This window comes from Pipistrellus kuhlii, unplaced genomic scaffold (genome assembly GCF_014108245.1).
Source record: "Pipistrellus kuhlii isolate mPipKuh1 unplaced genomic scaffold, mPipKuh1.p scaffold_m20_p_4, whole genome shotgun sequence".
Lineage (NCBI taxonomy): Eukaryota > Metazoa > Chordata > Mammalia > Chiroptera > Vespertilionidae > Pipistrellus > Pipistrellus kuhlii.
The window spans coordinates 14440963-14465555 of NW_023425540.1; the positions used below are offsets into that span (position 1 = coordinate 14440963).

Sequence of the window (24593 nt, forward strand, 5' to 3'; positions counted from 1 at the left end):
CTCCCTTTGACTTCAGAACCAGGCTGACTACTATAAACTGAAATTCTTAATATTTTTTTCTTCTTGGTCTGGATGGCAAGACCAATCATCATTCGTTTCATTAAGGAACTAGATAAATAGGTATAAAAATAGGAAACCAATCCAATTTCAAACTATGATGATGAAGTTTGTCTAATGCTGACACATGAATGATTCTGAACCTTCCTGATACCAGCTCTTATGGGATGTGTTGCTAGTAGATTGTCTTCTGAACTGGAGACCACTTACAAGCTGATAAAATAAGTTAACTCATTTGTTTCTAAGTTTATTGCACCATTTAAAGCACAAACAGTCATTCTCTCATCCTGGGAAACTTGCCTTTCCAGGGCTCTGCTGTTTGAAAAGAGACATTTCTTGAAGAAATATGCTGAAATTCATCCAGGATTCTGCAATACAGTGGCTGAGCCTGGGTCTTTCATCTGGTTTGGAATTGATAACCTCCCAGCTAAAGAGAGAAGAAAACAAACAAAAAAAATTTAACAGAACTTTGAATAATTCAACATTCATTGCTTCAGAAGCAAATATTTATTGAGCACATACTGTTGGCAACACTCTCCGGAAAGTCCCTGGGCAGAGGTAAACAAGCCAGACATCTGCGTAACAAAGCTCATTTGCCAAGAGAAGAAACACAGATGAAACCACCAGCTACACAATCACCCAGTTACAATAAGGGGCCGTGAGGGAGAGGTACAGGGTGGGGGCGTTGCAACATCTTCTCTGAAGAAGTCACTTGAGCCCACTGGTTGTGGCTCAGTGTTTGAGCGTTGACCTATGAACCAGGAGGTTGCTCCTCAATTCCTGGTCAGGGCACATGCCCAGGTTGCAGGCTCGATCCCCAGTGGGGGTTGTGCAGGAGGCAGCAAATCAATGATTTTCCCTCATCAATGATGTCACTGATCTCTCATCATTCTATCTCTCCCTCTCTAAAATCAATTATATATATTTAAAAAGAGGTCACTTGAAATGAAAATCTGGATTTGCAGGAGATTATCACAAGGGCTCAGAGAGTACCAGAAAGAACAATGTACAACATATGCAAAGGTGCTATTTCATTGCATGAAGCTGGGAACATAGAAAGTGGACTGGGTCATACAGGGCCCTGTGGGACTTGTTAAAAATAATTCAAAGCTTAAGGATGGGGAAGCCACAGTACCTTAAAAGAAACCCTGGCAACAATCTTATGGTCATCATCATCACCACCACCATCATCATCAACACCACCAACTGTGCGTTTTCAGTATGTACTATAATTGGTCAGCTCTACAGAAAATTGTTCAACTCAACAGAAACTCATATATTCCAGATTCTCATCATAGAATTTGTTGAATGTAATGCATGACCCAAGCATGCACTGGGTCCCTGCCCTCATTCCCTGCCCTACCCCGGGAACTTCAGTGAAACACAAGCAAATATAGGGCACTCCTTATAATTACAATGACAAATCCCACTCTTGCAATCCCAACTCATCCAAAAATATGTCAGTTCGAACAAATTCTGCTTAGGGACTTCAAATTCATTCATTTAATAAATAACTATTAGTGCCTCCCATGATGAAGGCACTGCTATAGAGCTAAGGTTACGGCCATAAACTAAACACATGATTCTAGTAGAAGAAAGGGATTATGAGAGAGCTGTATCATCTGAGCTATGATTACAAGGTTATCAGGGTGAGGCTGAACTCTGGATTCAACAACAGTAGCCATCAGACAAGTCAAAACTTGTTTTAATATTGGATTAAAAAATAATATATATATATATATATATTGAAAGAAAAAATCAGCAGAATATATATACAGTATGATTTCATTTATGTAAAGCTCAATATCACACTATCACACTAAGCTAACCAATTGTTTAAGCAAGGGAAGGACAAAAAACAAGATTCAAGAGAGGAGTTATGGGATGAGGGAGCTGGATCAGCAGGGAATGTAATCAGAGCAAGACCCAGGGGAGCTTCCTGGGTATTGATCATGTGTGTTTTTAAATTTTATTTTTCAGTTACAGTTGACATACAATATTATATTAGGTTCAGGTATATAATATTGGTGATGGATACATGAGAATCAACTTAACTATTCTTAAAGCTACACCTATATATACACATGTACATATGTGGCCTCTATTTAAAATTGTGTTGTTATTTAAATGTATAATCATGCTTTTTATTTAATGAACTAGAGGCCCAGTGAACAAAATTCATGCATGGGAGGGGAGTCTCTCAGCCCGGCTTGTACCTCTCCAATCTGTGATCCCTCAGGGGATGAACACAGGGATCTGGCCTAAACCAGCAGTTGACATGCCTCTAGCAATCTTGGATTGCTGGCCCCTAACCACTAGCCTGCCTGCCTGCCTCATCACACCTAACCCCTCTGCCTACCTTCCTAATAGCCCCTAACCACCTCTGCCTGCCTAATCACCCCTAACCACTCTGCCTGCCTGCCAGATTGCCCAATTGCCTCTGCCTCAGCCCTGCATCTGGGACCCAGGCTTCCCTCCCCCTGGCAGGCCCCATGCAACCAGGACCAGCCTGGGACCACAGGGTGGGTGGCTTTTCTCCATCTCCTAGGCTGCAGCCACAGGTGCTGGTGCTTGGGACCGTGGGCAGGCAGCTTTGCCCCGGCCTGGCTTTGTCAGGAAGGATGTCTGATCTAATTAATATTATATACTATTCTTTTATTAATATTGATAACATTCTTACATGAGTATATCTCACTTCACATCCTATAGTCAAAATATAAATGTCACTTAAGTTTTGCCTCAGTGTATGTACTTGTGAAGTAAAAATATTTCTGCTGATGAGAGCCATGAAAAAAACTTTTTGAAAAGATGGTATTTTATATAGATTGTGGAACCTTCTGATAATACCACCTTAGGATTCATGTCTCAGAAGAAACAACATATTTGTATACAAGTTTTATTACTCCAATAAGTAAATGGCCTAAAATTGAAAAGGAGCCTAGTCTAATAATAAATTCTTAAAATTACCTATATTATCTGCATAGAGATAATGTTATAGCAAAGTCCTTATAAAACTTAAGGTGTTTAGTATAATAAAATAATTAAAAATTCTGTTTTGTTCTTAAAGATCTTACCTATTTTCATAGTGGACTTCAAATGAATATGAAGAAATTTTAGTATCCATCTATCCATTACCTTATTCCCTTATTCAATAAAAAGCTATCAAGTTCCCCCACTGTGTCTTACATTATATTCGGTGTGTGTAGCATTATTATTTCAAACCAACAAAAACTGAATACCTGTAGCACTATTCCTTTCTCTTTCTACAGAGACCATTACTTGGTGGCAAGGAGATAAGAGGATATTCAACATATATTTTCCACAGCCATAAGAAGACATTTATACTAAATTCATGCACTGGGGAGGGGGAGTCCTTCAGCTTGGCCTACACCCTCTCATAGTCCAAGAGCCCTCGAGGGATGTCCGGATGTCCAACTGCTGCTGAGACCAAAGAGGCTCCCGCCACTGCCGCTGTGCTCGCCAGCTGTGAGCCCAGCTTCTGGCTGAGCGGTGCTCTCACTGTGGGAGCACGCTGACCACCAGGGGGAAGCTCCCGCGTTGAGCATCTTCCCTCTAGTGGTCAGTGTGCATCATAGCAACCAGTCTTTCCATTGTTCGATCTAGTTGCATATTAGTCTTTTTATTATATAGGATTTCTCCCCTTTAGAAAAAGCCTCCTGCAACAGTATTTTGGGACAATAAATTCCATTGTTACTAACACTTATATTACTGTAAGAACTGGAAATAATTCTAATTTATATATGAATCACTATTACAATCAGCAACAGAAATGAGAAATTCACTGTGTATAAGCTGAAAATATTTTCTAACCAAGAGTAGTAAATGTTTGAGATAACAATAAATGTATAAATGGTGCTAAATACAATTTAATGTAAATACATATAATTTGAAAAGGAAATCTGAATTCAAGGGCATAGAAGAGATGTTACTCTACACTCCTCTAAATGAAAGATGAACCCAGACTACTCACCCTCTGGAAGTTTCCTAATAGTTTTAAGCTGTCCGTGATTAATTCTGAATTCCACTGGAATATACATTTTTATAGTCTTCCATTATACATAGTCTACCATTCGCTATGTCACCACAATTCAATGTAGGTAATATAAGGAGGTATGTAACATATACTGTATTTAATATAGTTATATAATATAGGATGAGGTGGAACATTTGATGTCAACTTTTCCAATTCCATTATTATTATAGATGCAGAAAGTGAAACCTAAGCTTCCTCAGCTAGTTTGGGGCAGAGCCACAACCTGATGCCAAGACTCCTAACTTTCCATGCAGTTCTATTTCCTTTAAACATGTACCCTCTTCAAAGGATGAAAAAATCAACAACATCCTTTAAAGAAACCTGATATTGTAATTTAGAGTGAGAAGGAGCATTCAATATTCCTCCTCACTCCTTTCTAGAGTCAGGAAGAAGAAGGTTTTTAACCCAAAAACACGTGGCCTCATTTAGGAACTGCCTATCTAGGCAATAAAGAGCTCTTCGTGTGCAGAATGCAAACACTCAGTGGAAACTAAGATTCATGCTTGGTGGCTGGTTGGCACTTAATACAGATGGGGAGAGAGAGAGATAGGGAGGGAAGGAGGGAGGGAAGGAGGGAGGGAGGGAAGGAGGGAGGGAGGGAGGAAAGGAGGGAAGAAGGGAAGGAAAGAGGGAAGGAGGGAAGGAGGGAAGGAGGGAGGGAGGCTGCATAATGAAATTCTAGGTTTTCCTAGAGAGACTTATCTGGAAAACACATGACCAGAGAAAAGATCTCCTGTGAATACTGGATGATGCTTGCGGAAGAGATCTTTTACATTATCCTTGGCTTGGCGCTGATCAACCTGCAATGTAAGATCCAACTAACATAAAAGGAGCCTTAAAAACAGTGTGAAGCTTTCCCAAGTGCTTAACCAAAGAGTATAACTCTTCTATGTCTGAAGGTCATCTAGTGGAGAAAGCTAATGGCTTCAGTATTAATAGTCCAGGGTTTATATTTCCCCTCCTTAGTTTCCAAGAGAACATGCACTTCCCAGCTTCAAAGGGAAGTAAGGTTTTTTGGTTCATCTGTGCATCCTTTGTTCTGTGCATCCTTCTTTCCTCCCTCACCCAGGTGCTTGCTTCCTTCGGCTTCCTCTCTCACTCCTGCCGTCAGTGAGTAAACCTCCTACACACTCCAGCTAAGAGATCAGGACCCCTCAAGAGAGCCTCCCTGCTGGCATATGTCGACAGTTTAGCTCAAATGAGAAAGAGAAAGAGAAAGAGAGAGAGACAGAGAGAGAGAGAGACAGAGAGAGAGAGAGAGCGCGCGAGCCTGCCTCCCTAGTGGTCATCATCCCCAACCTCCCCCACGCTTGGTGAGTCCAGCTGAAGTGGTTCTGAGTGAGAAGCCAGACCTTCCCCATAGCCACACCATCTTTCAAATGGTCTTTCCCCCCAAGAATTGCAGCTGTGAGGTGCTTTCAATTAAAAAAAGGTATCAAAACTATGGCCCTGGCAGATTCATTTAGCTATGTTCTCCTTCTTAAAAACAAAACAAAACCAAAGGGCAGATTTTTGACAAAAGACAATCTGAGTGGTCAAGATAAGCGTTTATTTGCCAAAGAACCAATTGATGGCTTCACCTGAGAAACTCTAAGGCAGTAATCGGCAAACTCGTCAGTCAACAGAGCCAAATATCAACAGTACAACGATTGAAATTTCTTTTGAGAGACAAATTTTTTAAACTTAAACTTCTTCAAACACCACTTCCTCAAAATAGACTCACCCGGGCCATGGTATTTTGTGGAAGAGCCACACTCAAGGGGCCAACGAGCCGCATGTGGCTCACGAGCCATAGTTTGCCGACCATGGGCACTAGTTAAGTATACAATTTTACCTATATGTTCCAAAAAATTCTAGTTTAGCACTTCTTAGGGATTCAGGAATCTGTATTTTAACAACTCCACCAGGTGATTCTCATCGTGAGAGAAGTTTGGGAAACACTGCTCTAAGGGAATAGAAATTAGGAGGATGGTTCCTCAGATAAGCAGCCTCATCTTTCATCTTATCACAGACTTTAACCCTTTCTCTCTGCCTCCATGTTCCTGTTAGAACACACTTAGGTACATATATTAGGTGGTCCAGCCTAAGTAATCCAACCTTTTTCATCTCATGGCACACATAGACTACTAAAATTCTGCGACAGACCAGAAAAAATATTTTTTTGCCAATCTGACAAAAAACTAAGTACAATTTTTATTCATTCACACCAGATGGTTATTGTTGTGTTGGCTACATCATTTTTTATTTGACAATCTAACGGGAAAGAAGTCAGATATTGTATATTTTACAAATTCTTACAGCACATCAGTGTGCCAAGGCACATCAGTTGAAAATTGCTATTCTAGAAAGTTCTCTAGTTGACTGTGAGCCTCCAGGACACTGTTTAAACAGCAGCCATCTGGGCCTCACTCCAGAGAGTGTGGTGGAACAGAACTTGGGCAGAAGCTCAGAAATCTGAATTTTTAATAAGTGTCCCAGGTGTTTCTGAGACAGGTGTTTCTTACACTAAGAGTGAGTGTGAGAAACACTCCATGAGAAAGTTACGAAGAATTCCCATTTCAAAAATAAAGACAAGAAGAAAATTTGCTTTGGGGCAAGAATTTGCTCAGAAATCCAATTTGCCCTCCCATTTGAAACAACCAAAAAAATTGGAAGGGGGAAAACAGACAAAATATATGATTTTTTAAGACACTGAGCATTACTCAAGGCAGGTCGGCAATCCCTGTGAGAGGGGTGAGTGCTGTGATATCTGCTCACTGCCTTGAGTTTCTAGGCGGAGGAGCAGGAAGGATTGATCCTGGTGACTACCTGAGTTGAGGAGATAGAATACAGAGTCCAATGAGAAGACCAAAGAGGCCTAAGTTGGCAGGACTGAGTGGGGGGATTAGAGCTTGCAGAAAGAATGCTGACCATCAGAGGACCCCTGGAGTCTCCAGCTGAGGGCCACCCGTGAGGAACCCCGGACCAGGAACCAGCCATAGAAAGGACAAGCAGGAGCAGAGTCCTGTGCTCACACGAGGCCAGAATGACACCAGATCCCATCAACCATACTGGGAAACCTCAAGTTCCTGGATATTGAGTCCTCAGAAGGGCTTTGCCTCAGTTGCAGAGAATAATTAATCCTAGGCTAAATGCTGCTCTGGTTCTAACAAGTCTTAAAAGCAAGCTCCAAAAGGATCAAACAGACTTGAAGTTATTTAACTGTGGCAGACCCAGGAATAAAGAGTGGTAAGTTTGGTATGACTGAAATAGCTCACGTGGTATGATCCAAATAGCTAACTGGGATCTGAAGGATTTCATTTTCTTTCATGCTTACTCTTTAAATTACTGTGTGCCTCTTTTATTTAGAAATGCACTTAACAAAAACATGGTTTAAATTTTATTTTTAAAAGACAAGTTAGTCTTTGTACAGTTTTAATGGGTGACATGAAATTAATTCCAATGCACTTTAGTTTCAGGATGCAGCACACAGTATCCTCCATTAGGGGGTGCTAGCAGGCTAATAAATGCGACACTCCTCTGCTCTTTAAAAATAGACTAATTTGTAAAAGAGAACACCTGCTAGCAACCTGTTTCACCTCTTTCACCCCCCAGTGCCTTTGAGCTCTACAAAAATAATGCAGAAATAAATGGATCTTGGCATAGAACAAATGATGTCTGTCAGTACCATTTTCCTTCCATTCATTTCAATAAACATGCATTGAAGGCAGATGATGACTACTAGTCATCATTCCTATATACAGGTCAAGGAACAGGAAAGATGGATGGCTAAGACATCCTCTCCAACCAGTAAGTCAAACTGATCCTTCCCCCCCCCCCCCGCCCCGTCTCTCTCCCTTTCCCTCTCCCTCTCTCTTTCCCTTTTTCCCTCTCTCCCCTCTCCCTCTCCCTCTCTCTCTCTTTCCCTTTTTCCCTCTCTCCCCTCTCCCTCTCCCTCTCCCTCTCTCTCTCTTTCCTTTTTTCCCTCTCTCCCCTCTCCCTCTCCCTTTCCTTCTCTCTCTTCCCCTCCTCACTTCTTTCCCCACTTCCTCCCTTTTTTTTCATTACACATGAAGCACACCTTTATAAAATGACATTTAATTAGGGCTATTGAAGAAAAAATAAAAATAAAAACTGAGTTGGGAATTGAGTATGGGAGGAGAACCTGTTAAATATAAGATGCCGTCTTTTCATTATTGTACATTTCACAGGCTCATACATCTTTTTTGAATATGCTAGTAAACCTAAAATTCAAAAAGCATTTTTATTGTGGAAAGTTATTTTTGAAAGCAAAAAATTAAGAGTTTTTAATATATCAACGCTCAAGTCCTTTCACATATTTCTTAAGCTTTAGGTTTGCAGAGACAATTGCCAACAAGAGACAGGTGCGCTGTGGTGGATGGGGAAGAGAAAAGAGGAAGCAGTGTGTGAGCGAGGGACAGAGAATATGAGTGAATCCTGATGGTGTAGTTGGAGCTCTGGGGTGCTGACAGCCCTGAGAGGCAGAGCCAGGCACAGATACCCCTCTGGGGGAGCCCAGTCTTCCTTGGGCCTTGAGTTGGGTTCAGCTTGGTTTCTGGCATTTGCAGCACATTTTCAATGGGATTGATGAAGTGCTGTGTCACATATTTTAAAGTTGGAGGCAAAAGCAACCATTTAAAAAGAGGTCTGGAGGAAGATTACACACTGAGATTAGTATCACAGTTTTATTTAGGTGACAATCTTTAGTAGAATGGAAGAATGGAAATAGGGTGAATAATTCAAATCGAGGCAGTTGGTTAACAATTCAAGCTGAGGAGGTTTCAGGCAGCAAGGAATAAGAATAGTAGCTCACACCAGGGGCCAGGCACTGTTCTCTATGCTGTAAATGTAATCTCACATTCCATCCTTACAACCAACCCAGGAGGGAAGTGCTATGTGTTACTCCTGTCTTACAGATGAGGAAATTGAGGCCCAGATACGTTAGCCATCTGGCTCAAGGTCACAGAACTAATGCACAATGGATTAGGGCTGTAGGAAATGGAACGGAGGCTGCTCAGAACAGGAGACACAGGAAGACCCCTCCAGAGGGAACAGGGGGGTCATTTCAAAGATGAGTGAGAAAGTACATTAGACAGTCAAATGGGAAGGAAATACAGAATCCTTAAATGCCGAGCTACAGAAATAAATATCTAAAACGCAGCTTTGGTTCCCAGGTGTGACTAAGGTCCAAACAGTTAGATTCCTACCGTGTTTCCCCGAAAATAAGACAGCCTCTGAAAATAAGACCTAGCGCATGGAAAGATAAGACATCCCCTGAAAATAAGACCTAGCGCAACTTTGGGAGAAAAAAATTAATATAAGACACTGTCTTATTTTCGGGGAAACAGGATATTTTCTCTCTCCACCACTCACCTACTGATGGGCACTTGGGCTATTTCCAGATCTTAGCTTTGTAAATTGTGCTGCTATAAACATAGGGGAACATACATTCTTTCTGACTGGTGTTTGGGGTTTCTTAGGATATATTCCTAGAAGTGGGATCAATGGGTCAAATGGCAGTTCCATATGTAATTTCCTGAGGAAACTCCATACTGTTTTCCACAGTGGCTGCACCATTCTGCATTCCCACCCTCGGGGTCCTAGGTCTCCACATCCTCACCAGCATTTGTCATTTGTTGATGGTAGCCATTCTGACAGGTGAGAGGTGATGCCTCATTGTTGTTTGAATTTACATCTCTCTGATGATCAGTGCTAGTCACTTTTTAGATGTTTCATATCCCAAAGAACTCACATGGCGATAATCATTTCCAAAAATGTTTAGAAGAACGCTGTCATACCACCTCCAGAGAATGCACATTCCTTTACACTATTTGGTTTTATTTTTAATCTATAGGAATTGAAAATTGAAATATTTTTGATTAAGTGAATTATGTCAACATCCCATGTAGAAAAACTTTTTAAAAGGGGGATTTGTTATAACCTAAGTTTTCACCTAGCAACCATGACAAGCAGCTGCCTCTACCATATCCTATAAATATGCTTTGGCCTGGAGCCTCACAGCGCTGTCATTCTCTGCGAGTGACTAATGGTCTCATGCTCTCTGTTGGTAGCGAACATCTGTTGATGGTTAAGTCCTGCCGAATTTTTCTTAGAAAGGTCAGTCAGTATCCAGTTACAAATTTTAACATTTCTTAGCACAATGTGTTAGAATTTCTTTTAATCCTGTGGACACATAATATGTTCTTCTTCCGTGTGTGTGTGTGTGTGTGTGTGTGTGTGTGTGTGTGTATGCAGACAGAGAACAAAATAAAAACAGGTATGTGTCTCTGCACAAACACAGCATTAGAAGCATGACAAAGCAAATAAGATGTGTCAACTGGAGATTAAAATAAGCAAACGCAAGATTAAGAAATTACATAGCCCTCCACTTGAAGCTGTCACTTTCTCAGACCTCGTGAGCAACTCCTCCCAAGGCCAGGGACCAGGAGGCACCAGCTAAGTGCTGGATTTTTCTACTCCAAGCAGTTGAGCCCCATCTCCCTCAGGGAAACTTGGGGTTCCATGTAGGTGGCTCTCTTTCTCTCCCTCTCCCTCTCTTTGCCCCCTCTCTCTGTCTCTTCCTCACTCTCTCTTTTCTTTTTCTTCTTTTTTTAAAATATATTTTATTGATTTTTTACAGAGAGGAAGGGAGAGAGATAGAAAGCTAGAAACATCGATGAGAGAGAAACATCAACCAGCTGCCTCCTGCGCGTGTGCGCGCGCGTGCACACACACACACACACACACACACACACACACACCACTGGGGATGTGCCCGCAACCAAGGTATATGCCCTTGACTGGAATTGAACCTGGGACCTTTCAGTCTGAAGGCTGATCGATGCTCTATCCACTGAGCCAAACCGGTTTCAGCCCTCCCTCTTTCTTTTCATACCGTTTTAAACAAATCAAGAGAGCAGCCACTTTGTGAAACTGCCCCTGGTGTCCCTTTCATCTCAGTCTGTGCCCTGCCACTTCCCAGGAGCACAGACCATCACTTATTTGGAAGACTGGCACTCAACCACCATCATGTTACTTCCCATGTTATTCTGGTTTCTATGAACAGATGCCAGTTAGAAGTTATTTTCCAGACTTTTCAGTTTTGTTAACTTTTCAACAACTAGACTGTCATAAAGCCGGGGCAAGGACAATTTAAATTCCATTACTAGCTCAGAACAAGCGCCCACTTGACCTGCAGATTAAACACCTTTTCATTTGTGAATGCCAAGATTTGCTTCAATCCCTCTCCCCAAAGGAAGAAAAGGTTTCTACCTTATCCCTGAAGGACGGATAATATCTGAGAGTCAGGAAACATTTCTCCAGGAAATCAGATATTATTATTGTGAAGAAAGCTGACTCATTTGGACATAAGCCTTTCTTTGCATTCTACTTTGGGACCACAATTTCCAGTGAAGTGCAATCCAGGATTTACTGTATCTGGAGACAAAAGTAATTGTCCCCTTTTCACACGTTTGGCCTAGTTATGTGAAACACACACTTCTGTGACAATACTAAAGGGCTTATTTCTTACAGAGTAAATTTCATCAACAATAAGGCTCCTAATTTTGTTTCTCAGAGACCTTACCCATTTCATGGGTCTGTACGGGTACAAAGAACCCAGGGACTGAATGGTCAAGTTCCTCCAAAGTGTTTTTATTATAAATGTCTATTAAAATGTCTTTTGTCTGAAGATTCTGTCACCAGTCTTTGTTGATAAGAGGATGCCCTGGAATATGGCAGATATGGAGTCAGTGACCATCAGTTATTGAGGTAGACATTCAAGATGCTGGACTGTTCAATTGTGGGCTACATTCCCGCTTTAGTTCTTTTAAGAACACATCTCTCATTTTTTCTTCCTTTTTCAAACCAGCCACGGAATGTGGCATTTAAAGGAACACACCTTACCAAGAGGATCATCCTTTTCAACCAAAAGAAATTAGAATCTCCTTAGGACAAGTCAATGCTTCCCAAACTCGCCATCAAAAGCAGATTTTAAGAAAAAGCTATTGTGCGGATGTTGCGTGTTAGTGGTAAATTACTACAACACAGTACTCCATAACAGCATGCAGGGATGATGCGTATGTATCTGGGGGTGTGGAGGGCACAATCAAGAAAGGGATACATGACAGTCTGGGTAGAAATGGATGCAGGTCTGTGAAATGTGTGACTGAATAAGTCTTGCTTAGGGAAGGTGTGCAGAGGTTGATATTACTAGTATAGAGTGAGGTCAAATTTCAAAAGAAGTTATTTCTCCTAGTAATAGGTTCTTTAGGAAAATAAAATTATAAAAAATTAATTAATACAGCCTGTCTGATTAGAATTTCTATAGAAATGCATTTCCCCCACTTTGTCATATTCACAGAATGAAAACAGGAATTTGTCTAATAATGAACTGAAAAGAAATCAGCTGCCGGCCTTCAATGCATTTCTAATCACCATGGTAATAGTCATTGTATGTTTTATATCTGGAGATTAAGAGTTTTTGAAAACACTTAAAGAGTTCCTCCAACATTTCATTTCCGTTCACATTACTGATTTTCTCAGAAAACCTTATTCTACAAAGTTAGTATGCCTTGCTTCAGAGAGGGCACAAAAATTACTATTGCTTGGTGCAATGAATGCCGTTCAGTGGACATAAATGCGACCTGAATGATCTTGGCTCACTGTTGTGCCAGTGGAGAGTCTGCCCATCTACAGCTCCTCCACTCTTACCTGTGGCAGGTATTCCTCTCTGCCTCTAGAGCCCAAGTCCCTGTCAGTGGTGCTTTAACCTATCAGCTGCCAGATGTGCTTTATGTGTGAGAAAACTGCCAATATTGGACATACCAGAGACCTGCTTGCCCAAAATTCTATTGCCCAATATTCTAGCCATTTCTTGGAAGTCACCTTCACTAAATCAGATATCACAGGAAAGCAATGCATGTTGTTCACACCTACCACCTCCCTTGGGCACAATGTTAACTCCATATCCCTTACTCCTTTCACCTCGGTCATTGTTTACTAGACTTGCTAGTTAGTAAAAATTTAAATGTCTTCTTGTTTATGACACAGTTTATTATTGCTTCATTTTCTGCTTGTGCTCTATAATTCAGCTGCATGAAACAGACTTGGTGAAATCCTCTGGTGAGATGAAACAGCTTTTTGATCAACCTCATTTAGTTTTCCTAGAAGAGAACCATCTAGAACCACAAAGACAAAACTACTGCAAAATAGTGTTTTACCTGGGCCTGGACATTCTAAGGGTGTCTCCACCCCGATAAGTATATCAATTAAGTGGTGCTAAATTATCCTGAGCTACTTGGGGGGAGCTCACAACCCTAGGTGAATCTTCAGGGAACGGAGAACAACCAAAACAGAACCACGGAGCCACAAGGCCAAAGAAAAGCACCTCCTAGTAAGCAACACAATGACTATTTTAAACAAACACACAATGAAAGACAGAGGCACATCCTTTAATCGTTATCTTCCAGTACATTCTATACTTAAGAGGTATATTTTGATCAATCCATTATGGAACCCAATCATATTTCTCTGTTTTTTTTTTCTAGCTCGTGTAAGCATAATGCATTTTCAGGAAATGAAAAAAATATTGGATTCTTTATTATAAAAGCAATTTTTTTTAAAGTTAGATATATGCCATTGCTTCTCGTCATAAACAAAAGCCTTATACCTTCAAATCTACCTAGTCTTTAACTAAACTACCCACTTATAACATGGTTTAAATGATCCCTGTCCATCCCACAGCCAGCAAGCACCCCAAGCGCAAAGTATAATTAGGTTCACTTAAAAATCAAGTTCACTTTGAATAGGTAACCAAAGAGGTCAGGAATGAATCAACTCTGTGCATTCTGTCATGAATGGACTCTTTAGAATTATAAGAGCAAATACAAGTAATGTTCTTTTAACAAATTATGCTAAAGAATGTGAGGATATAATAATATGCAGAGCAGCAGCCCCGTGACCAAAGACATCAGTCCATTCAGAGCTCCTTCTGGTCCCCAGGAGAACACTGGGTTTCCAGGTCTGCACAATAAGGAGCAGGGCCAGACCGGACAGTGACCATTTCTGAATCATGCCACCCACCCTTTGAAATATCTCAGCAAACCAGAGGGTCTGTGGGCCCCAGGTTGCATATTGCTGGATGGGCTAATCAACACCTTCTGCTCAAGGATTTTGTCATTGGTAATCCATTCACATGCTTGCTTAAAAAGCTGAATTTAGGAAAACACTAAGCCCTCTACTTTTATGAAATAAACCACATTTACTTTCTCATATAAAGAATGGATTGAGAAATTGATATTCATTTAAAAGAGAAATATCTAAAGCTAGCAATGTCCCTTAAAACATCCCAGGGGTACTGATGGAAAAGAGAACCTTAGACAGTAAGGTGACACTTCAAGTCCTGATGGCCAGGTGTCAGACTGACAGAGGTTCCCCACAAACAGGCTTCCCAATAACAGGAGAAAAGCCCAGGAACTTCCATTTCCTGAGGCTGTGAGAGTATTAAAAATGTAAAGTATCAAACCCAGGTCATGCCAAGGCTCGCAGTCCTGTAGCAAGCGCAGAACCATATAAAAATTTCATCTTTCCTTTACAATGGACTGCTGATTTCCAGGCCTGGTGACTGCAAGGCCAGATCAGGTGTCCTGCTGCCCCTTCTTGGCTCGGTCAGCTTGATCTGTGAGGGTGGTCTCGAGGATACAACCTTCATTGTATTGTTCCCTTTCAGCAAAACATGCAACTACAAATTCTAAGTTGGGACAAAGTCGGGACCTATGATTTCACTGGAAACATGAGCTGGAGATTCCAGAGATGGGGGTTAGAATACAAAGGTTACTTTACCAAAAACAGGGAGGTTGCTGAGTGTCAGGGCCTAATTACCTGGGAGTAGTTAAATCCCCCCCTTTTCAGATTTTCACCATGTGGTTTAAAAAGCCTACCATATCCTTATACATTGCCAACAATGATCAATTTTAAGCTGCTTTTCCAACATTAGATCATTTCTCCCTTCTTTTATCTAGGATATTCAGATTATCCATTAATTCCAAACTGTATTAACAAGGAATAACTGTGAATATTCTTATATTTGGGGAATAACCTGAATGCTGACTGGGGACTAACAAAAAACTGGGCATTCAACTCAATCCAATAAATGTTACCTTACGTTTATGTGCAATGGGAGTTATAAAATCGCCAACTGATTTAGGGTGTGGAGCAGAGATTGCTGGTGTTGCATAAAATAAACAATATCTCCCCCCCCCCCCCCAATGAATTATCTATGCTCTCTAGTTTATTTAAAGAGAAGAACTGAGTAAGTCAAACAAAACACATAAAGGATCATTCTTACGTTCACCCCTCCACCAACCTTTTTAGTTGTTTTGTCCACTTTTTTTTTTTTTTTAAGCAAGATTTATTAACAACTTGGCATTACTGGCTCTCTCCAATGCATTCAATTAGTTTTCATAGAGGTCAACAGCTGTTATGTACTAAGATAGAAGTTGACCTATTGTCTTAAATGTCAAAGTGGCAATGTTTTAACAAGACACCACTTCATTTTTCTTTCATCTACAGTAGAGCAGAGTGGTCCTGGGCTATATGGGCGCTCCATAATGTTGGAGATCCAGGCTGATTTTATTTTGTTGCCCGGATACCCTCGCCATCATACTTCCATCCCATAGTGCAAGATAGTTACTCAGCTTCTGCCACCCCATCCTCAGTCACAGCCAGCAGGAAGGGGAAAAGGGATCAGGAGGGCACTCTGGTTTCCCTGAAAGTCATAGCCTGTAAGTTGCATGCAAAGCTTTAGCCTACTTCCCACTGGCTGGAACACGGTCACATGGCCTAGCTGCAAGAGATCCTAGGAAATGTAAATCAATTACCAGTGGCCATCATCCAGCCAAAACTTGAGATTTATTATCAAAGGTAGAGAAGGTGGGTATTTGGGAACAAACAGCAGAATCTCCCACAACAATTCTCTTTTTGATCTCCTATTTCAGCAGTTTACATAATTTATAATTAGAATGATGCAATTATCGATACAATAGCAACAACAATAGGCATAATGAGATTTGTGAATAAATCTGACTTGGTAAGCACACAACTCAAATATGGAAGCAGATATATACTAGAGCAGGGTAGACAAACACTTCCTGGAAAGGGCCAGATAGCAAATATTTTTGGCTGTGTTGACCATCCAGTCTGTACCCAATTCTGCCATTTCAGCACAAGGGCAGCCACAGGCAATATGCAAATGAAAGAGCACAGCTGTGTTCCAATAAAATTAAATTTTCAAAAACAGGCTGAAGGCTGGATTTGGCCTCCAGGCTGCACTGGTCTGCTAGGTTCAGGGTTTCATGGGCTTCAGCCATGTCCTGTACAGCAGTGATGGAGATATTATCCCAACAAGCTGACTGAGAACCTTTCAAAGAGTTTCTCCTATATACACCTCCCACGTATTGTGTATATACCCAATGCTGGGAACTACATCAGGAGCTTCACTGTAGTATCTGTAATCCTCACTACAAACTGACCACGTGGGCAAATGCCCCCATTTTCCAGGTGAGAAAGCAGACACAGACAAGATTGGGTAGAACCCGATCAGACCTTTTCAGGTCTTTCCAGCCCCAGCCCATCAACCTCCCATGCCTGTTTAACAGTGTGGGCTGAAAAAACAGTCCTACTGCCAAGAATAAATGAAACACAAGCACACAACTTCTTGTCAGATCACTGGTGAAAATGTTAAATGCCAGCTTTGACTTGTAAAGTAGTACAAGGAGAAAGGTTTCCTTCTGATCTTAAAATAATCCTTGCCCTAGAAGTTTATCCAGGATATAGCAAAGAGGCATCTAACCTTCAGATTTTCCCTACATGAAGTTTCTACCCTCTTAAGCTTCAGGATACTGGTAACTAATGGGGTTGGAGGGAGTCAATGTGCCATTGATATCGTTGAAAACTTTTAGGGTCCTTCAAAATAAGACAAACAGATTCTTCTCCCACTGCTCCCCACTCCCACCCTCCATCCTCACTTTGGCACAGTGTGATTCACTCTCATAACCATCTCCAAGCATGCCAGGTCACACTAATTTGTCATCACATTCTTTCCAGAACCTTTTCAAAGAGGCCTCATAATCCTTAGCAGAACCCCAGGCGCCATTTCCAGTTTATAGGAGTTGGCACAAAAGAGTGAAGCCCTTTGCCATCAAACCATCACACCTGACTTCTTCCCATTTTCCCCTGCACTGTGCTCAAAAAAAGGGATTATCAGATTATCAGCCACTTCCTTTATCGTCTACGTCAATGCCTGTTGTATTTTAGTTTGCTGAGCAAATCTCTTCTTGTTTCAGCAAGCAAGTGGATTCACTCTAGGTTTATAACTAATCTACGTATGTGTTCCTTTTATAACAAAGTCCACACCTCAAAGCCTCCCTTCGCAAAACAAATATAGCTCTAAGCGAAAGTCTTCCACGTTTTGAAGACTAGGAGAAATTATAGCTATTTAGAATTCATGTTCGGTTTAATTCCTTTGGAAGGAAAGTTATCCACCACTCACATTACAAGCTATTCCAGAAACATTTGTGCTAACTTCTTAGAAAAAAAGAGCCACGTCTAAACATTCAAATGCCACGTAATTTGTGGTCCTGTCTTAAAGACACAGACACTAGTAATTTCCAAAACATACAAATACCTTTGTAATCCCCTCACCTTGTCTCAAGATGGAATTTATATGTTTAATTTTTATAGGCATAATTTGAAGGTAATAGATGGGTTTGTTTTCTTCTCACAATAAAGCACTTGCCTGTAGTTCAACTAGAACAGCACCCTGGGATGTCACTTCCTGAGTCACCCAGCAGTGTTTGTGCTCAGCTGCTTGTTCTGTTGACAGCCAGCCAGAGGCCACATCATGGCAGTAATTACTGCGCGACACTCCCTCCTCCTTAGGCACCACCCCATGTGGGTGTCTGAGCACCAGCCTCCACCCTTGAAACACAGCCCCCCTCATACATCATAGAGAGGGGGCTTTTGGGGGTACGAGCCTTTCCCTCACCTCTTCCCACATGTGCATTCACAGGAACCCAGAATCTGGATTCCTCCCCAGAAACTGCCGAAACTACACAGCAACATCCATAAGAGCCCTAGGTGGCATTTACCCAGCAGGGTGACAAATCAGACCCAGCGCAGGCGGATCCTGCAAAAAATGAGGCTATAGCCAGGGAGGTGGAGGGGCCTGGCAGACAGACAGGAGCCTCTTTTTAAGACGGGCAACAACACTGCCCTCTTGACCACCACTAAACTTGTGTGTGTCTCCCAGGGACAGCTGGGCCCCTCCCGCTCTTTCCCAATTTCTGCATCAGGACACTTTGTGACCTAGATGGACTGCCATGCATTACTACATCTAGGCTTTGCCTCCAACCTTTGTCAATATGGATTCACAGACAGCAGGTTTTGGAGGTCCGTGATGTGCAGGTATAGGAGGAACAAAGAGGTTAGGACAGATGAATGGGAGCATGAGAGAAAAATCAAAAGAAATACAGGTAAGAGCAGATCAGGGTTGGAACTGTTTCTGCATTTCTGTGTCTAACTCAGAGGAGACGCTGGATGAGGTCATATTACTCTGGCCAACGACCCAGAAGCCAATATTCCTGCAGGAGGTCATTTTTATTTTCCCATTCAGAGTTTACTGGAGATTGCACAAGAACAGCTGAAGAAACATAAACAGAGTTTTAACTCACTTCTGCCTGAAGGTCCCTCCTCTGCATTTGGGCTGCAAAGTGGCCAGCCAGCCCCAGAGACAACTGAAATCCCTGAGTTTGAGCCAAAGGAGAAGTCTGACTGCTGAAGAAATTACTGATTTTCAAAGCAGCTTTTCTTGTGGGCATTGTAAGCTGATGCTTCTCAAGCACAACATCAAGCATTGTCTTCCTCTCACCCTATCTCACCGTAACTGGCCTGCTCTAGAACAGAATCGCCTCTGTCCCCTTGTCCGAAGTTAGAAACTAGGTGAATGGAAGTCTTCATTTTCGGTTTCTCCACACATAGGTATATATTTAACTTGTGAGTGGCCGAGGCTACTTCCTGGGAATTATTTTACTTCATTCCCTTCCATAAAGAACTTTAGATGGCTTATAAAAGTTCATAGAAAACAAGGAATAAAATAAACACCGAAGGCAGCAGAGCCTGTTGGCCTGCAAGGTGCACCTGCATAAATGGAGCACCTTCATCCAGCAAATACAGCCCATCCAGAGCTTGGGGACAGAGCCTGGGACGGTTGTCACCCTCCACTGGGTCTCTTCGCTGGAAGCCTTAGCACACAGCTATTACAGCCATGGAAGGAGGGAGTGGCCCCACAGGGAATGGCGCTGAAGGGCCTGATGGGGAAGAAGAGTATGCAAAAATGCATTCCAAAAGATTCCACACACTTGCTAGAAGTGAGCTGCCATTTTACCTCCCAGTGGCTATATCAGAGATGGAAATAGGATCATTTAGAAGATTCACAGTGCTCGTAAGATTAAAACAAACCAACTGGACAAGAGATACACACATGCCCTGAACCAGAACTTCCTCCTGTGGCTACTTGGTTCACTGTCAGCTACTTTGGGCAGACATCCTTCTTCCGGCTACAAGAGGTACATTCACTTAACACGGGTCTGTGGCACAACACTCAAGCTCACCTGGGTTAAAGCAGTCCTACGAAGGGTAAAACAATGTGAACCAAACACATGTCCCTTGTGGCCATATTCCAAACATGAAGAACACGCAGACCATCCAGATCAGACCAGCCAGCATGCACTGGGCAATTCTGCATGGACCCTAGTTGAGAACATCATCTAGTGAGAGAGAATGGATGGTACATACAGAGTACCTTCCACATACATTTATGTATAATCAGTGTGTTCACAAGGATTAGGCCACAGATGGTAAGGTCTTTTCACTCAAAGTGACCTATTGAGTAGTGTTTAAGGCAATGTACAATTTACATAAATATTATTACTATTAACTACTTTTTGAGGACTTATGAGGTATCTAATAAAGTAAATATTTAATGTGGATTACTATATTTAATATATAAAATAAGTCTATAAAGTATTATTAACCCCATTTACTGGTAAACAAAATGCAAGATTAAGAAACTTTCCCAAGGTCACCAGCTAGTAAATGGTGAGGCTGGGATCTGCAGCCAGGATTGGAAATAGCTTTGCTTAATTCCAAAGGTCATGCCTAGAGTCACTCTACACAATGGATAAAACAGGTAAGTGTTTATGCCTTAAGATGTGAACTTCAAAGAAATGGAAAGTTATTCTATATAAGTAAGTATATTCATCAAGAAACTATACATTTCTCCATTAGGAAGAGATGTCATTGGTCAGCAATATTTTCTTATTATTGATTGGTGTGACATTGATCAACATGGTCACATAGGTTTCAGGTGTGGGTTTCTATGTTATAAGATTTGCATATTGCACTGTGTGCCAGGACCCAAAGTCAAATCTTCTCCTGTCACTATATATGGTCAGCAATTTTTTTAGAAGAGGAAGCCAGGTAGAAGGTTTTACCATAAATATATTTTCATATAGACAGATAGAGAGGTTTCAGAAAGGAAGAGAGAGGGAGAGAGAGATAAAACTGAATTAATAATGAGAGAGAATTACTGATTGGCTGCCTCTTGCATGCCCTACACTGAGAATGGAACCCGCAGGACAGGCATGTGCTTTGAACTGGGAATCAAACTGTGACCTCCTGGTTCATAGGTCGATGCTCAACCATTGAGCCACACCAGCTGGGCAATATGGCAAAACCATTTTCAGTAACATAGTAATAGTATATATGGAAAAACCCAAAGGGTAGGATATTTTGTAGACATTTAAAAAATGCTTCCAAATGTTAGAGGCCATTGGAAAATGCCCCAGAGAAAAATAAAGCAGCATACAAAATTATATACATCAACCCTGGCCAGGTGGCTCAGCTGGTTAATGCAATGTCCTGTACACCAAAAAAAAAAAAAAATTAATAAAATGTTGCAGTTTCAATCCCCAGTTGTGTGTGTATATAGGAGGCAACTGATCAATGTTTCTCTCTAGCATCAATGTTTTCTCTCTCTCTCTCTCTCTCTCTCTCTCTATATATATATATATATATATATATCCTCAGGTGAGGATCTAAAAAACTATATATATATATATATATCTTATATAATTATTATGACTTTGTCAAAAAACATCTGTCCAAGGAAATCCTTGAAAATAAATATTATTTTAGGGCAGTAGATACCAGTTGATCTTTTCTTATTAAAAAAAATATATATATATATACATATATATATATATATATATATATATATATATATGTATATATATATTTATTTGAGAGAGAGAGAGAGAGAGAGAGAGAGGGAGGAAGGGAGGAAGGGAGGAAGGGAGATGGAGAGAGAAAAATTGATGTGAGAGAGGAACATAGATTGGTTGCCTCCCATATGCACTCCGATTGGGAATTGCACATGCACCTGGGATTGTGCCCTGACCGGGAATGAACCAGAGTCCTTTCGGTGCATGAGACTACACTCAATCATCTGAGCCACACTGGCCAGGGCGATCCTCTCTTCTTCATATTCATTTTTCCCTATAGGTACTATTATATTTTATTTCTCCAGTGGGAAAACAACATTGTGTACGAGATTTGCCCCTCGGGCAAGCCCTTGAGCTCACATACCTTCTGTGGGACCCAGATTTACACAGTGAGAAGAAGCAGCAAGACAACCGGATGGATGTAGATACCAAGTTGCCCATGAAGGGACAAAGGGCTGGGAGTAAGGAAAGTCCACACAATGGACTTTTCCTCTTAGGGACAGATTCTGTTGGCAGCTCTGGGACAGGCCGGGGACAGCTCTTCCCATGGCCCAATGCACACCAGCTAAAGGCCTCCTTTGGTGTTGGAAACTAAAGAGACCTCCATCACATTTTACGGATGACCAAAACCAGTCACCTGTTTTATAAACTAGAAATCAGCTTGAACTGGGGTTTGGGGAGCCACGAGGGTTTGGGAAGCATGCTGCTTGTTAGCTGGAGATTAAGGTATCGGACACAAACAACCTCCGGCAGCAAGGACAGAGTAGGGTTCTTAATCAATTTCAAATATTAGCCCAGCTGGGTCGAAAGGGGATTTCAAAAGTGGTAAACAGTTCCTATGCTTGAAAGACATTTTCCAAGACTGTGCTGGAGGGTGGAAGAAAAATAAGGCATTCGTCCCTTCAACAAGCCTTTCCTGAATGGCTCGTATGCCCTCAGGACGTGTCCATGAAGAAGACGCAGCAATTGGGAGGAAATGCTAGCTCGTATCGAAGAACAGTCTTTGTGAGCTGGAGGCACAGTCCTTGATGAGCTGGAGCTGACCCCCACAGGCTTTCCAGAACCAGTTCTGTGCACCTTTCCCAGCTCCACTTTCAGCGACCCCGTGGGGGGTGTCTCAAAAAGGAATCAATGAAAGCGAAGATTCGGGCTTCCCCTCCCCAGAGACCAGCACACCACTACCAAGAAGGCCCAACCACGGGCTCCTCTCTCTACCTCACTCACTGCCAGTCACTCTCTCCATTCTCCTTTGTGCCAACCATACTGACCTGTCTGAGCCTCAGACCCACCCCGTACGTCTGACTATGTATGTGTCTAACTGTGCAGGCTCAGGAGTCAGCCGCCTGCCTTCAAAGAGCAAGCCCTTCACTCCATGGCTGTGTGAACTTCACCTCCCTGTGCCTTCTTCCAAGCCAACAGCAGCATAGGGACTTTTTCAGACATACAAAAGCTGCAGTAGGCTTGCTTATGGAAACCCATCTCACCTAAAGCTTGAAGTGGGACGTGCTGGTCAGGTTTCTTGGTGAGGGTTCTCTTAGCCTCATCTCCTATTTTTAAAGAAATAGTATCATCAAAGGATACGTTTTATCAACAATGTAGAATTAAGTCTCTCATCAGGCCAACCTGAATTATAAAAAACATCTGGATTAAAAACTATATTTAAATCAATTTCTTTTAAATCCTCCAAGAATAAAATTCAATGCAACTGCTAATGCCATTTTCAAATACTAACTAGGCCATGCGCCTTCAAAGGGCTTTGGTTTTCTTAAATAAAATGGCCCTTGGAATAATCAGAACCCAGATGGAAGCTCGCCACTCCAGAGCAGAGCAGAAAGATCTGTGAGCAAATGAGATCACTACTGTGGAATTACAGCTTTAGAAGCTCAGTGGCCTTTTCCAATAGAGGTTTTATGTTTTTACTATGTTATGTGAAAAGTCAAATAACCAAGCTTTAGAGAATCCTACAGTGACAGCCAATATTTTGCTTCTTAATCGCTAAAACTGCATGTTGTCCTTTCTATGATATTCCACTTATTGGTTAAATATTAGATTAGAGTAGAACATAAGCAGGTACTTTGAACAATCTAAAGACCAGCTGCTCTCTGTGATCCTCCCAGGGGCACCCAGCAGTGCTCATTCCCTGTTCCAAGGTTAGAAGACTCCAAATCGCCCTCCCTCACCATGGATCCGAGAAACCTGTCCAAAAAGACATCAGGAGGGCGATTTGGAGCCTTCATATACTGAAAGCCCACCTCCCAGATCACCCAATGGTCAGACTCGCTGTATAAAGTGGTTCTCTTTCTGTCATGATTCCAAGCACCTATTAAAGGCCATACAGGGGCCGAAACCGGTTTGGCTCAGTGGATAGAGCATCAGCCTGTGGACTGAAGGGTCCTGGGTTTGATTCCGGTCAAGGGCATGTACCTTGGCTGTGGGCACATCCCTGGTAGGGGGTGTGCAAGAGGCAGCTGGTAGATGTTTCTCTCTCATCGACATTTCTAGCTCTCTATCCTTCTTCCTTCCTCTCTGTAAAAGTCAATAAAATATATAAAAAATAAAAAATAAAAAAATAAAGGCCATACAGGGGACCCAGTTATCTGTCACCCAATGGGTGACCCCACTCTACTCTGTAATAAACAGCACTGTCTTTGAACTTCCACTGTGTCAGCCTCAGTGCTTAGATTTTCCTGATGCGTAATTTGTACTGATTTCTGAAATGCACATCCATCTAATTTCCAACTGTGGACTTAGTTATGTTCCCAAACTTAGCACTTTTACACTTCAGATTCCACATTTCCATGAGAAATTATCAATGGCGCTCAAGTTCTCGGTCTGACTCACAAAAACCTCATTATGTCCCTGAAGGATTTAGGTGGCCCCACCCCAACCCCTTCCTTCAAACCCTCTAATGACGTCTCACCACCTTGACTATCATCTACCCTCCCACTCTGGCCTATGAGATGCCGTGGGCCCGGCCAGGCCTTTTCCTGCTCATGGGTCTCCATGCCTGCCTTTCTGTTCCTACAGGTGGCAATCTATCCCCTTCTCAGGGTCTGAGCTCATGACACTGGGGCCTCTTCCAGAGCACCTCCTCCTCACACCCTCTCATGGCCGGCTCCTCACATCCCAGCACCCAGGGCACC

The 24593-nt window shown here is 41.9% G+C and overlaps 1 protein-coding gene across 2 annotated transcripts in view; it reads right to left on the reverse strand.

Annotated features, from left to right (window-relative positions):
* The window catches only part of RETREG1 (reticulophagy regulator 1), a 99674-nt gene that overhangs the window by 11888 nt on the left and 63193 nt on the right, over positions 1 to 24593 (reverse strand). For both annotated transcript variants that reach the window (XM_036411243.2, XM_036411244.2), the window contains one exon: positions 358 to 484. In XM_036411243.2, coding sequence (XP_036267136.1) covers positions 358 to 484 — 127 coding nt within the window. The remainder of the gene's footprint in view (positions 1 to 357; positions 485 to 24593) is intronic.